This window comes from Vitis vinifera, chromosome 18 (genome assembly GCF_030704535.1).
Source record: "Vitis vinifera cultivar Pinot Noir 40024 chromosome 18, ASM3070453v1".
NCBI classification, from domain to species: Eukaryota; Viridiplantae; Streptophyta; class Magnoliopsida; order Vitales; family Vitaceae; genus Vitis; species Vitis vinifera.
Window position 1 is genome coordinate 905,238 of NC_081822.1, and position 15,531 is coordinate 920,768.

The 15,531-nt window shown below is 36.9% G+C and overlaps 1 protein-coding gene and 1 long non-coding RNA gene across 3 annotated transcripts; both read right to left on the reverse strand.

Moving 5' to 3' along the window:
* Positions 1-818: 818 nt before the first annotated feature.
* On the reverse strand, positions 819-6,613 carry LOC109121682 (uncharacterized). The gene is made up of 2 exons (XR_002028930.2): positions 5,833-6,613; positions 819-3,451 (listed from the first exon to the last, which is right to left on the reverse strand). It is a non-coding gene; the product is annotated as an uncharacterized LOC109121682 (long non-coding RNA).
* A 543-nt stretch (positions 6,614-7,156) lies between these two features.
* LOC100253057 (protein NLP4) lies at positions 7,157-13,054 on the reverse strand. 2 transcript variants are annotated; one of them, XM_010665667.3, is made up of 5 exons: positions 12,592-13,052; positions 11,064-12,058; positions 9,667-9,714; positions 8,602-9,565; positions 7,157-8,423 (listed from the first exon to the last, which is right to left on the reverse strand). In XM_010665667.3, the coding sequence occupies exons 2-5, from the start codon at positions 11,958-11,960 to the stop codon at positions 7,540-7,542; spliced, it is 2,793 nt and encodes a 930-aa protein (XP_010663969.1). In that variant the 5' UTR covers positions 11,961-12,058; positions 12,592-13,052; the 3' UTR covers positions 7,157-7,539. The 2 variants fall into 2 exon arrangements, with proteins under 2 accessions (XP_010663969.1, XP_010663967.1); XM_010665665.3 differs by having other exon boundaries at positions 11,064-13,054.
* Positions 13,055-15,531: the final 2,477 nt, after the last annotated feature.

Consider the following 15,531-nt stretch of genomic DNA (forward strand, 5'->3'; position numbering starts at 1 on the left):
GTTTTTAAATATTCTCTTAAATGCATATTTGAATGGCAGAGTAGAGAATGCGAATGGATCCACTTTCAGTAATGAGAATAAGAAGGAAAAATTTATTCTCACAGAAGTCAACACTTAATCTTGTCATGATTTTGATTCTTTTCTTTTTTATCCCCATTTTCATTGCACCAAAGAGGCCTTACTCTCGTGACATAAGGTTACGCCTCCAATTGGAAAGAATGAAATCTCCATTTCAACTTAAAAGAGAGAGTAGTCGCAAGCTTAAAAAAGAGAAATTGCATTTCCATTTCATCTATCTATGCTGGACAGGCTAATTAGTAATTACATTACCCTCATAAATGCTGGCTGACAATAGATTACTGGGTATATAGCCTTTTTTTTTGGTCTGGGTTGCCTTTCATTCGAATGAATCACTTCAGGCATCCCATTGAGACACTGAATGAGAATGAGAAATGCCTTCTCGGCTTTTCTCTGGTTGTCGAACATTTCAAAGGAGACCTCAGGGCTGAACATAAGTGAGCTGGAACTTAGGGTACATGTTAATTTTATAAAATATGATTTAAAATTTAATAAATTTAATCCAAGTAAATATATATATATATATATAGAGAGAGAGAGAGAGAGAGAAATGTATTCAATGTATGGTAAGAAATTTCAAGAATAAAAGTGATTAAAAAAACACACGATTTGCACGCCTACGTAGGGAGTGGCTACAATTGGGGAGTTGTGCCTTGAGTAAACGCGTCTAATAACTATGCCAAACGTCATTGCAACATGCTTGATCATCCACTCAAAGAAGCAAACATTTGAAAGGGACATTTTCTCACAAGAAATAGGTGATTAAGTTAATTTAATTTGGTCTCACTTCTGAATTCTACATGTTGCAGGACCTGCATAGATCAGCTTAGTTGGAGTTTCAAAGGATACAAGGATCTAATCTTGAAAATGCAAAGATTCTAAAATCATTTTGTTAAATAACACAAACATGGTGTATTCTGCAAGACCAGGGACGGCCACCAGTAAACAACCCCTACCACCAGAACCACGTATTATGTAAGCCCATGACTGGAACCTGGAACCTCCCACCACTCCTGAACGGAAAGTACCTACGAGTTAAGCTGGCCACTGCCCCGGAGGGGCTAGAGACTACTGTTTAATCTACTCTTGGAAAAACAGAATAAGCAGCTTTGCCTGATAAAACTTATGTCACTGGACTGATGGCAATAAATGAATCAGTATGTGCATAGGCACAAACAAGAAAGGGATACAACCATGGTCAATGGAGAAATGAAAATACACAGGCCCATACACATCCACTCTGTTAATTGAAAAAATGAAGGAAAAGAAACGCACATAAAGCAACCCAAACTGTTAACAAAATCTACAAAGCTAAAGTTGGCATCCCATCAGTACAGAGCCCTTTAGACCAAAAAAAAAAAACAAAGAATTTAGAAACTGATTCTTAACAACCAAAATCAAATGCTTCAAATTTTTGAAGGTTCATCACTTCCACTTTTTCCAAACCATCCAAAACAAAATTAGTAGAGCCATTTTCTGAACTGCTTTGTGATTCTCTGAAACTATTGAGCTATCTTAGAAAAATATTCCCAGGGAATAACCCAACCCACCCCAAAGAGGGAAATGCAAAGAGCAAGAGATCCAGTCTCTATGGATTTTATGATCAGCCATCTCCTCATCTTGCTTGTAATGGCAATCCCACTTCACCTAGGTCCACTCTCATCTTATAAGCTGATCTATGTTTAAGATTTTCTCCCACAATGCCATCCAAGCAAAAAGCCAACCATGGAAGGCACTTTAGGATCTCAAATATGTTCAACAGCAAAAGGAAAGGTTGCACCTGGCGCTAGAGTCTTGTAGAAAGAAGTAAAGAACTAATTGTGAATACGTCAGTCTTCCACACTAAAATACCCTCAACTCAACTTTGGCAACTTTATATGGACCATATGCCTACCCATTTTGGTCCATATCAATTATATGTCTGTTTGAGGTTTTGAACTGCCAACATGTGGTTGCATAAGCTTTGACTGTACAAAAGATTATGCTTTGCAGCAAAAAATGCTGTGAGACGGGAGAGATGAATATGGAGTTTTTCAATGGGGGAATTAGATCATGAATTTTATGAAAATCCATTGGAAATTTTTGATTCATGAGAAATTTCGTTTAAGATTAGGTAAATTGGCATTGCAGTAGAAAAGATGATGATGGAGATTACACCAAAGAGTAGCCAGATTCCTGGTTGATGGTTGAATGCAGAAAGGGAGAGCTGAGCATGAGTTTAATTTTTTCTCATGCGGAAAATAAGTGAAGGGATAAAATTCATTTCTCCAACCAAGCAGAGAAAAGAACACAACAGCAACAACCAGAATAACTTATAAGCATGACAATTCGACCATTTTTTTGGATTTTTTTTTAAATCATTTTAATTTTCTTCTCAAAAATTCAATTAAATATTTTTTAAAGTTTCAGCAAACCAAACAGCATAAGGGCTGATCAAACCTAGCATGACTGAACCACAGGCTAGGTCTGGTTTAATTTTGAACATTTGCGCTAGGAATTTTGAGCAAAATCTCATCACTATTTTGTTTTTTATGTCTCGATTTTTTGCTTGCATACCATCATATTAATAGCTGCATACTTTACACTAATAACACACACAAGCAATGATCCGTAAAATATTGAAAGCAAAGCACTCCACACATTTAAAAGTTTGTCCATGCAGAGAAAAGCACAGCAGCTAAGGATGGAAGTTCGCAAGGAGAGAAGAGGGAGTCCATACCAGTTTGGGTATAATTTTAAGCCATACCGAAGTTTCATGCTCTGGCTTTTTTCTTAGAATATCAGCTGCACAGGATCAGGTGCAACACCATACAGGTCACCAGATACACTGTGGGAACAAATCATCCTAGAAGCAGCTATTGACAGTTCTCCATTTGCAGTGACATGATCAGGTAAATTTGGGAACAAGCTTCTACTGTCTGGGCCCTGCTTGATTAAGGATTCAAATGTATGCCAGTAGATACTTAAATTTTTTTGTGCTTGACTAGTTATTTTCTTACTGCAAATAGTGTATATCCTAGGGAAAAAGCATTGTTTATGCAGTAAAACAAAAAGGTTTGTAATAAGGAACTCAAACACGAACTTCTACCATGAAGCAACAAGACTATCAGTTCAGAGAAGAAGAGAAAGAGTTTAAAAGTTCAGGCAGCCGGAATAAGGGATGGCAAACAATAATCTTGCAGCAGATAAATCTTGTAACGGTTCTGCTAGCATGTATATATGTAGTGTCTATTTTAGAATTTTCAGTCAGATTACCTTCATAATCAGATCCTTCCACACTCTTAAAGGCACTAAGCAGTGGGAGACTTAGGAGAAGTCAGTCTGATTGTATACCCAGCTATCCTAGTTGAATTTGCATGGGCCAAAGATTTCCCTGAATAGGAATTTAGTATTCAAAAATAAAATTAAATACCTGTCAAAAAAAAAAAAACTACAAAAATGCAAGCACAAAGATCATAATGACCATATCCTGTGGAGTCAGGATTGTAAATAGAGCTGAAATTGATGTAATTATTTTGAGGATGTCCTGGTGGAAGGAGCCATAATGTGTCAACTGGGTTAAGAATGGCAAGGAAGCTTTGGAACTATTCCAATTTGTTGCAAGAGAAGGTAGGTTTTTTTAAAAATTATTAAAAAGGTCATTTTTTGGGTCCACGGATGGCTACTTCAGCCACAAATGCTCATAAAAAGAGAGTGGTTATACATTTCAAGGGATAATAGACTCTCAATTTGAGGTTGTTTAGTTTTTATTTGGCTTATTGTCATTTTCTCTCTTTTTTTTCTAACTGGAAGATGCCAATAGTTACAAGTACAACACCACCACCAAACAACCTACAGAATGAAGTAGCATAATTTACTTGGACAGCTCTTGCAAACTTGCAGTTTAGCAAAAAGAATTTGAAATAGTTCCTCGGTTATTAAAATACACCGAGTCCTGAAGTTTTTTATAAAAATTTTTAGTAACCCCCGCTCTTCCCAATCAAAACCAATAAAAGAAAGCAATAGAAGTTCAGATGCTTTTCTATATATATTATTTAAGTAATATACCAAACAAGTGTTAGATTTAAATGGTAAAGACCCAAACAAACATCACCGAGAAAATTATGCATTTCAAGAATCAGCATACTGTAGATCAGTTTATCTTATTCTACATGGTTTATAGAGTTTCCCATGCACCACTTGAGTACACTTTGCTTGTACTCATAAGTTGACATCATATAAGAAGCAATGAAATTGAGATTGAGTTTTTAGTAATATATTATATATCTTCTCATGGATACAAGAGCTCCATTGTCCATAATGGAAGATGCATGAATGTTTCCACTTCAGAACTATGTGAAAATGTATAAAAGAAAAGGTAAATAAAAATTTATATTTTTATCTCCTGGTCCATGCCAAAACCATGGATACCAAATGTCCTGGGCATCACCTGAATTCCGTCATAAACCACCAACCATAACATATTGAAATATAACATTATCTATTAACAATGAAAATTTACTAATCCCATAGAACACTATCCCGTAACCAAATACATTTGCCACATTATGACAAGACTACTGACCCTGCAGCATATAAAATACTTTTTTTTTTTTTCAATTGACAGTTACTTAAATGTGGCAACACTCAAAGGACCAGCCCTCAATCTGGCATATTTTGTGGGCATCAAGATGTGGGTTATAATACAGTAGAACTAGAAATTGAGGGAAATTAATTCAAGAATTGCTAGAAATCACCTCTAAATTTTGTTATGGAGTAGTTTGTAGCATAGAGATATCAATGTGGTAATAACAGGATATAATCCTTAAGTACATTCTTAAAGAAGTAATCTAGCCAACAGATCTTTTAATAAAAACCAGATATCTCATCACCAGCTTATTCGTAACTAGTCAAGTTCTCAAGGGATTGGTATGAAGAAACACCTTGCTTTAGACACAGATCTACAGATCTACCTTCTCCTTCAACTCTTAGGGTTTAGGGTTTAGTCATTAATAATTAAATAATAAATAATTAATAGTTAATACAGTCAGGAGCCATGTAAACGTCTTTCTGCCTTTGCCTCGGAAACATGAGTCATGGAAAAAGATAATCCAGTTATAACATTAAAGAAAAGCTTGTGTTGTTTGTTTCTGTTCAGAATTCAGATCTAAAGATTCACAAAATCAAGGGAAAATTACCACCAAAGTCGGATTAGTCAACACAAGAAATACTATCTTGAATAGTAGTCCGATTCAAGAATCAATAGGATAAAAATCAAAGAAATGGTATCTTGAATAGTCATCCGATTCAATAATCAGTCACAATAAAATCAAAGAAATCTGCATTCATTGAACATACTAAAGCTAGTACTTGCATTCCTCAGATTTAATAATAATTTCACAAAGGTAAATAAATGAACACTGATCGGAGAAAAAACTAAAGCCTCTTCCAATATTCAGATTCAACGACAACACAAAACAACAATCAAACAAAAAGATTCAAATCAAATAATAAATCAATTAAGATCTTTGGATTCGGCGCTGAAAACACCAAAAGTCTATTACAAGACAATTGAAAGTTTCTTGGAAGATCGAAAAGCAGAAAAAATAAAATGATCGTCCCAGGGAAAAAAAAAATAAAAATTGAAACTAGTGTCATAATATCCTAGTCGAACCATCAAGACAGAACAAAACCTAGAAAATTCAGAGGAAAAGAAGCTATTGCGGCATAAATCAAAGAAAATCAGAGAGGATTCGAAAACCAAAGAAGTATCACCTGAACCTGTCAAAAACGGGAGAGAGCTTCTTCTCTTGGTTCTAGAGAGAAAAAGAGTGAAAATTCTAGAGTGACAAACAGAATACAGAGAATGAGTGGGAGCTGTTCAGAACTTTCAGAGGGCGAATCTTAAACCGTTGAGTCGCTGATACCTGCAGCGCCCATCGGGCATTGGCCCGCAATGGCCGGTATTCATTTTTTACTTGAATTGCCCTTACAGGTTTGGAACTCTCTTTGCCTTGGGTAAGGACAGTTTAGTCATTTGCTTGAGTCATGCAGCACAGTCCATGATTATTAGCTGTAAACCGTTAGTCATATGCCAAAGCAACAGTTGTACCGATGCGTACTTTCCGAGGATCTCGAAAGAATCGTTGTCCGTAGGAGAAAACATTATTGGAAAAGGATTTTTTTTCTTTTTTTCTTTTTGGTTTTGAGAAAATTACTTATATGTTCTAAACAAACTTAAAACTCTCAGTTAGTGCCCGAATGAATCAATAGTGAAAGGAAGTGCGGAAGTTAGAAAGCAGCCTGTCTCCCATTCTCAGTGCCAATGCCCTCGCTCTGTCTGATCTCTTTTTAAAAGGGATATGAAACCAAAATTAGAGCAGCTATGAAAGCCATTGGAAACATCGTAGTGAGCAGTGACTTACAATAACAATTGCAGTAATGAATTCATTGGCCCTAGGCCCTCTGCAGCATGCTAGTGTCCTCCTAACAATCAGGTCTACATTAGTCTAATATAACATCCGCTTTACCAAGAGTTGGAGAATCTTGTGCCCTTGGCAACACGCCACTACCTTCCTAGCAGTCAGTTGTGCTATAGAGAATTTCAATTTTCAACAATCTTGGACCTCGGCAGTTAACTAAGGGTTAGAGAATTAGTTGATGCTCAACAAATCTGTGCCCTCGGCAGCATGCCACTGCCCATCTTCCATACGCTAATGCAGCTTGTATGCACAAGTGTCATCACTATAATAGGCCGTTTCTCATCAACTATATTTACTTTTAACTTCATATTTTATATGCTGCTATACTTAATGATACCAATTAGTTGCCGTCCTAGCTAGCGTGCAGCAAAGGATATGAATCCTATTTTGTTGTGGAATCCTGATGGAAGAAAAAAATTTGTAACCATGGAGGTTTTTTATTATATGAATAATTATTACATTCCTCATGAAAACCAAAATTCTCTTTTGATTTGTTATGGATTCACCTTTATTTTCATCTCATTTTTATTTCCGAACACATTCCCTACTCTGGCAACAAAAGACATTCGGTTTTCCGCCTCCTATATAACATTGATAACTGAGCTTGGAAAGAACCGTTTTAGCTTTAAAGAGAAAAATTACATTTCCATTTCATCTATCTATGATTGACAAGGCAGTCCAAGGCTCATTACATTACCTCCATAAATATATACAGGCTATAAAACGAAAATAAAACAAAAGAAAATTGCAGCGTTGCCTACCAACCTCAAGTCTCTCAGCTCTCGCCCTCAGTTGCAGTGTTCCATTACCAGAATTTTGAACTGCCTCCCTGCCTTATTTTGGTCCTTTTCCAGCGTACCATTCACAATCCTGTGAAATTCGAAACCGAATTCAATGTTTACAGAAACTCGTCTACTAAGCAACTTCCCAACATGAATAGCTAAATCCATGTAAACAACACCATCCAATTTTCTATCACAACCTCCATGAAAGCATTTCTCTAAGGGCAAGTACTACCTAAAGAACTTCCCAGATGATGAGAAATTTGATGGATGGCGAGCCTTATCACGTGGTTCTGAGACGATCCGCATATGTCCTTACACTCCTCAAAATCGGCCTCACATGTTAACAACACCCACTCTAAGTCATCATCCAAATACTTGAGATGGAATCCACTGCTGTCATCTATATTGAATCGCCTCCCAATTTCTTGCCGCAGGTCTTTTAATCCCCAGTTACTTTGCATCCGGAAACGGATCTTCTCATCCCCATACGTGACCTTCACTCTCCAGGCATCCCCTTCTTGAGATGCCAGGCTACCACTTTGTGGTATGGCTGGATGACTCTCCAGATTAGGGCACTCGGGGAGAGATTTATGGCTCTGGGATCTTGGTAGGAGCTTTAGCTCTTCTTGACTTGAGATGGGCAGTTCCACCTCGCTTCTGACCCTCTTTAGCATACCTTCTGCGGAGTTTTCCCCGACCATAGGATCACTGCCAGTGACACTACATGTGGAAGGATGTTCCTGAGTCCCAGTGGAACAGCACTGACTTGAACTGGAACTCGGGCTGCATGAAGATGAAAGAGATTTTGATGCAGCAACTCCAGTGCTGGAATTGTCTCCCTCAGGTTGAACGCTTAATGGATTTTGGTGATCAAAAAGCTTTGAAGTTGAATATGGGTGGGTTCCTGATAACTCTGGCGAGGCCAGTTCTGGGAATTTTGAATAGAAGTTACCGATTTGAAAAGCACCAGATGCACCTTTGACTGAGTCGATCACAAGTTGTATTTTATGTAAGGAGTGACCAACCTTCTTAATTTTCCGAGAAGGCCAACGTTTGATCCCATGTTGCCTGCATATCCTTTTCAAGGTTGTGGGACAAACTGAAATTGAAGAAGCAGAACGGTTACAAAAAGAATCAATTAGAAGTAAAACATAATTCAGCATAGAAAAGAACAGTTCAATTCCAGAGAAGATATATTAATTATTATTTTCCAATTAAAATTTTCCTAATAACTGAATAAAATCGCAGTTTATCATAGCCACGAAAGGCTCACTTACCTCCAATGCTCTTTGCAGCATCTTTTAGGCTCCCGGCGAAATATTGCTGAAGAACTTGCAGTGTGATGGTTTGTTCTGCCTTGCTACGTCTTCTTTCTCCTGTTTTACCCACACTAGATAAGCTACTCTTACCAAAAGTAGAATCATCTCTACAGTCAAAACTTCCTTGTTGGCTTGAATCTTGTTGATGCTGTCTAAACTCCAAGGATTTTTCACTTAACCTTTCCCTCACTTTTTCCTTTTGGGATGGCGGGGTAATATCAATACTCTGTTGGGCCTCCTTGAGAGAGGCCATCCAGGATGACTGTTCTTGGGAAATTTTTTCGGTGGGTGTATGTTGCACCTTCTGTGTTTCTTCCCTGCCGGGACTTCCATCTGAGAGGACTGTCAATTCACTAACCAGGGAAGGAGTTTCCCCCTCCAGCTCCTTGTCTGTGACAACCCGTAGGCTCCGGCAAACCTTCTGTATGATGATGGACAATGAACAAAGCATCCCCTTTTGTTCTTCAGGATCCCTGCAATCTACAGGCAAAAAGAACTCCAAGACAAAGTCAGACACAGGAACGTGAATACTCCGCAGGCGTATTGCAACAGCAGCACACAGTCCAAACATCCTCGCATGATGAGAGAGGGGATATTGAGTCTTGCTAAAGGAGGTTATGTCAGCTGAGAAGCACGGTTCATTAGTTGTGAATGCTCTTCCAGCAATGCCTTGACCTTTCAGTAGGTGGTGCTCAGAGCAAGCCTCATGAAAACCCTGGGTACGGGGATCAGCTACACAACAAGCAGAATCCACAGTGGAAACACAGTGGATGTAGTTCCCATCAGTGTGCCGGGAGCCCCATTTACCTTGTTGGATGCATGGGACCCAAGTTTGAGCCAAAGGCAGTCCATGTGTTCCACAGGCGGATGTCAAGACCTCTAGAATCTCGGGTAATGCGGCTTGGTAGAACTTGTTGCATGCCTGATTTAACCAAAAAAAAAAAAAAAAACTAATCATAATCTTAATAAAGAAATTAAAACTTTTTATTGACCAATTTTCTTTTGCAACTATCATCCAATTACCTTTACATTCCTTGTGCTCAGAACTTCAGAACTCCGCAGATCAACAGCCTGTGAGTAAAAAAATTTATTAGAACATCAAGACATGAGTTTCCCTTATCCTCATTAAATTGCATAAGCAAAAGCATAACCTAAATCGGGGGTAAAACAATAAAAGAGAAAATTTGAAGGAGTGTAATGGTACTTCATCAAAATAATATCAGTGTTACTGCTTACACTATTTACAATGAAAGACAGGGGAAAGCATAACAACCTGAATAGAAACAATTAAAAATGGAAATTTCTGAACTCAAAGGACCACAAATTTTTTTTTCCCATTCCAAATTTTTTTAAAATAAAAAATAAAAAATTAGGGCTTCAAATGCCTGAAATTTCCTTGATTTGAACCTTAGATGGAAGGAGGCCAAAAACTCTTTCTGATGGTGAAGGGCAAGAATGGATGAAGATCAAGCTCATAATTGTATCTAATGTGATTTTAGAGGTAATTTTACTTTTCTTCTTTCGCAGCAATCACGTGTACGGAAATAAATTTATTTGCATGAGTTAATATTGTTAATAATCAAAATTTTCTTTAAAATAGTCACTAATTTCAGAGAAGTTCAAATCGTTCTTCATCTATGGAAATCCCAAATACAAGTCTATGTTGTCGAATGTTCAAGATGTTCAATTGTCTTCCGGAAGCTATAATGATACTTGTGGATACAGTATTATTTTTAAATCAATAATCCATAAAAGCCGAGGTAAACATTCAATCTTCAGCTGCAGACCTAAAGATATGAACTGAAGACCAAAGTGGGCTCTATCAGCATGAAAAAATATGAATTTCCAATTCCTTGTGTGAAAACAAGACCATGAAGGAAGAAGCCACTGTTCTATCCCAAATTTGGAATTGTTATGCCTTAAGAAAGAGCCCAATGGATAAGCATTCCATTCCCATCTGCAGCAAATGCACATGATCAAGTGCATGGTTACATGACTGTAGCAGTTCAAGTCAGAGCCACCTAGAGTAAGCTCTAATCCCAGTAATAAAAAAAAATTAAAAAATAAAAAAGGAAATTACATAATCCAAAAATTAGGCAAGAAATTGATGGTATTGAGATGGAATAACCCAAAATATTGTTCACGAGGGAATCATGGATTTTTTAAATTATGCTTAGCCATACAAAAAAAACTACACCCTATACTAAGGCCCAATATGTTTTGATTGGACATATAGAATTCTAGACTGTTTCTTTTGCGGAATGACAATACTTTCACCTTGTCAAGTCAATGATCATACCAAAATAAAAGGCAATTCTCCAAGCACTTCACATTCTCAAAAACAAAACTTCAAATCCAAAAGGAAAGTCGGGAATCAAACAGAAATAATGGAATTCTGAATACGAGCAACAGAAACAAACCTCAAGTGCTTTGCAGACGCTTTCCAGCTCAGGACGATAGTTACTCTTTTGAGTGGTCATCACAACCTCAATAACACCCAAGCATGTCTGGCTGCCTTGTTCAAAAACTGGAAGTGCGAGAGTTCCACGGACATCAAAATGTTGAGCATAGTCGACTCTAGGGTACTCCTCACTTCTAAAGAAGCGAACATCAGGAGTCCACTCAGGAACCTTGCCCAAAAAAACTCGCCCAGGCAGTCCAGCCAATTCATTGGAATCCTCCTCAGCTGAGAACTGATAGCTCACAGAAATGTCTCTATACCTTGCAAGCCTCGGGCAGCTGGGATCGAGCGAGAAAGGTTGGTCATTAGTTGTAAGAACTCTTCGGCCACCCCTATTTACTGGCACCCATATTTGAATAAGTGCGTCTTTATTTTTTGTGGAACCTCGTATGTAACTAAGTGCTCGAATTAATCTCTCCATTACAGTAGATGAAGGACCCGGACTTGACTTGGGTCGAATCCACCACCTTCTACTAAGATCAAAATCATCCATTAAATAGTTTTCTGATTGAACTGGATACCCTGCAACATTTGTCATACTCTGACTAAGAGACTGAGTTTTATCAGTGCTTTCTACGGCGTTCCCAGGGAAGTTTGATCTTTGCGTCTCTTCCTGGATGTTATTTGCAGATAGATTTGCACTCAAATCGACATTATTTGATCCAAAAGTAGGCCATAAAGATGAAGGATCAAAGACAGAACCAGAATTAGATGGACTCTGTAGCAAGAACTCAGATCCATCAGTTGTCTCTAACCAGCATCCTCCTAAAAACAACTCGTCCATGAAATCCAAATCCATGGAGGAATCAGGAACAGTGCCCAAAGCAGTTTCTGGTGGGGGTGCTCCATCTTCCATGATGATCTTTCTATAAGACCCAACCTACCAAATCTTAAGCCGTCCAAATTGCTCCATCTTCCATAATGAACTTTCTTCAGAAACCCACCAAGCAAATCCTAACCCATCCAAATTGTGCAAGTCTCAGGTTCCAAAGAACAATTTGATGTGAAATGTAACATCAAAAAGGAACTCTCAGGATAAATTCCTCCTCCCACTCTTCAAAACCCTAATCTGGTCAAATAGGGAGAAAAAAAGAAAAAAAAGGAAAACCTAAGCAGAGATGAAGTTCATATCAAGATTAGGTTTCCCCTTTTCTGATGATATACATGTCCAACATGATAACATCACTCAAGAAAATGACAGGAAGAGTGATTAAAGAGCAAAACCCATTTCAAAACTGCCAAATCCATCAAACTAAATTAAATTCAAGATGCAAAACCAAAAGAAACAGAAAAGAAAAAGGGGTTTAAAAAAAAAAAAACCAATAACAGCACACTTTCAACAGATTCTTCAATCAATACCTTTCCCACCCACTTTTATTCATGATTCTAGTCCTACCAAAAGGAAAATAAAACCGAAGTACACCAAAATCATTACATCCAAATCATAAATTCCACAAAACAAAAAAACATTAACAGGAGACCCAAACCTTAATTCACTGTGTAGAGAATCTCGAAGATTCCCAAATGAAATATGGGTATTTCTTATATTCAGAAAAAGATGATATACTCTGGAATACCCAAAATCTGTCCCAACCCAAGAAGGGAATACGAGGCTTTTAAGAAGGTATGGCGTACTTGTGAAATCTCAGCCACCACTTTCTCTTAGTTATTGCCTTTCTTCACCGCTCTCCTTTTTTTTCATTTCCTTTAAATTCTTTATTATATTGAGATTTGATTCCAAGTTTACTGCATTTGCGTGTGGGAAGATTCTCCTCTCCAAGCTTTGGGACCCACCCAGCTTCCTTGGGATTCTCGTTCAAGTCAACACCACAAGCCAACTGTACACAGGGAGAAAACTAAGAGATTATGAGCTGATCTTCTGATCTTCAGGATTGGCTTTTGATTTGGAATCCGATTTCTTCGAAGTGACCAAATTGGATTTGTAGAAATGGGTTTTTCCCCCACTTTTCTCTGTTTGCCTTTTAGCACTTTTCTGATGCTCTCTTTAGACTTTACATTGAATGTGACCGCCCCTACGGTCAAATTTAAGGAATATCGCTGCCTCAATTTTCAAATATCATGGCTTTGCTTTATTCATTTGTTTACATAATAGAAGGGATATTAAAGAAAAAGATCTCATTCAAAGAGGATAAGAATTTTCCAAAGCATTATAAAATTTTATACCCATTTTGAAAGCAATAATTCATCTCTCCAAGATTTTATGCTATAGTTTTATAGTATTTTCAATAATATCATAATAATCAAAATTTTATATTACATTAATATTTGATTAAACAAAATAGAAGTTATTATTTGAAATAGTGTGGACCCCGCATTTCGATTGCTCGATGCGTTTCCCACTCGATGGCGAGCTCGAATTTTAATTTGAAAAATTGATTTATATTGATTATGAAAATGACTTGGAGTCGCCACTTATTTTTGTTTTATTTTTAAAGGGTAAACAAAATAAGAAAGAAAAACCCTAAGTGTGACTCCTTATTTTGGAAAAGGTGGTCTGTGAAAAACCGGATCGGGTTCGGGGGTCAGGTTACTTATCAGGAAGGTACGGTAAAAACCGTAGCACCCTTCTAAGTCCCTAAAAACGGGTCTCTACTAATAAAATGAAGCAATCATGGCAATTGATGAGGAAATCAATGAATACTCAGAGTGATCATGCACACGTGAGAATTTAAACGTGCATATCGAAAATGACCAGAGCGGATGTAGATGCGTACCTGGGCAGTGATCCATGAAGCGCTATCAAGAAGTGACGTTAGTGCACAATTAAGAAATAATAGCATGCACGTCGTAGAGCAGGATAAATAAATAGCGCGTGACAAACAAATCAATCAATCATAAAATCACGTATGTGGGGCCCCCACCAAAGCCCGATTGATCTTGCACGAATTAATCTCACAAATTCCATTGTTCTGAAATTATGAAAATGACATTCACGCTTATCTAAAATTAAGAGAAAAAGAAGATTATTTGAAAACCAAAGTGGAATTAAAATTGTTCGAGTGAAAACTGGATTTTTGAAATTTATTTGAAAATTGAAGTCCCGAAGATTATCTGATAATTGGAGCCTTGGGAATTGAATTTAAGAATGGGAAAAAGAAATTGGAATTTTTTTAAAAGGATTTGAGAATTGGTGTCTTGAAAATTAAATTTAAGAATTGGAACTTTGAAAATTAAATTTTAAAGAAATTGGAAATCTTAAAATTATTTGAGAAGTAAAAATTGTGAAAATTAAATTTAAGAATTTGAGTTTTAGAAACTAAATTTAAAAGAAATTTGAATTTTGGAAATTATGAGAATTTGAATTTTGAAAATTAAATTTAAGAATTGGAGTTTTAAAAATTAATTTTTGAAAGAAATTGGAGTCTTGGAAATTGAATTTACGAATGAGAATTTTGGAAATTATTTAAATGTTGAATTTTTAAAAATAAACAAATAAATAGGTGAGTAAAATGATAATGATTAAATAAATTGATATGAAAATTGAAATTTCGAAAATTGGAATTTAGATTTAAAAAATGGAAATTTATACGATTATTTGAAGATAAAAGTTTTGGGAATCAAAATTTTAGAAAATTAAAATAAATAAATAAAGATAGAGAATTAAAATGGAATGGTGGTGCACACGCGTGAAAGGAAAAAAAAACAAAGGCAATTTAAGTGGAGGAAAACAGTGAAATAATTAAATAAATAAATTGGGTTAGGTGGCTGCATAAGAGAATGGGAAGAATGGAAATGAGTTGACCAAGTTGGGGCCCTCATTCCAAGCTTCACTTCTCCACGTGTTCAACTTCCTCTTGTTCTCCTCCCTTCCTCTCAGCTACCACAAAAACGAAATGGCCTTCCTCTTAGTTTCTTCTTTCCCCTCAAAACCGCTCATCCATGGACATAACCCACACGAACCAGAAAATAATAATAAGGGAATTCACAGCTCATTTTTGGTAAAGGCCACTCAGCATTTTCCGTTCCTAGCCTCACAACCCAACAATGAACTCACCAATTTAAAATAACATGTATGGCAGAAAAAAAAAAAATGCTGGGTAACATGAAGCATATGAACCCATATATGTTATAGCCTCAAGTGAAATCACAGAAAATGAGAAAATGACATAGCAATCACATTCAAATGGTGAATGAAAGCTAAAACAACAAGGCAAATGCATGAATGTGAAAATATAATGAGAAACATGAACAGAAGAAGAAAAAAAAAAAAAAAACCGCAAAGCACGCACCTAGAAAGCTCTTCTCCAGCAAAAATCCGTGAGAAAACCCCTCAGTTCTTCCCTTCCCCCTTTCTCATTTTCTCTCCTTCTTCTTCAAGCTTCACTCCCTCAGATCCCCGGAACCCGCTAGCCACCCCTCTCTTTTTTCCTTCTATCTCTTTTTCTCCAGCCGATTCCTACCTTCCC

Coding starts and splice junctions, on each gene's coding strand:
- LOC100253057 (XM_010665665.3), bottom strand. CDS start 11,960: ATGGAAGATGGAGCACCCCCACCAGAAACTGCTTTGGGCACTGTTCCT. Junction 9,566..9,666: donor TGAGCACAAGGAATGTAAAG/GTAATTGGATGA, acceptor TGGTTAAATCAG/GCATGCAACAAGTTCTACCA. Junction 8,424..8,601: donor TGCTGCAAAGAGCATTGGAG/GTAAGTGAGCCT, acceptor CTTCAATTTCAG/TTTGTCCCACAACCTTGAAA.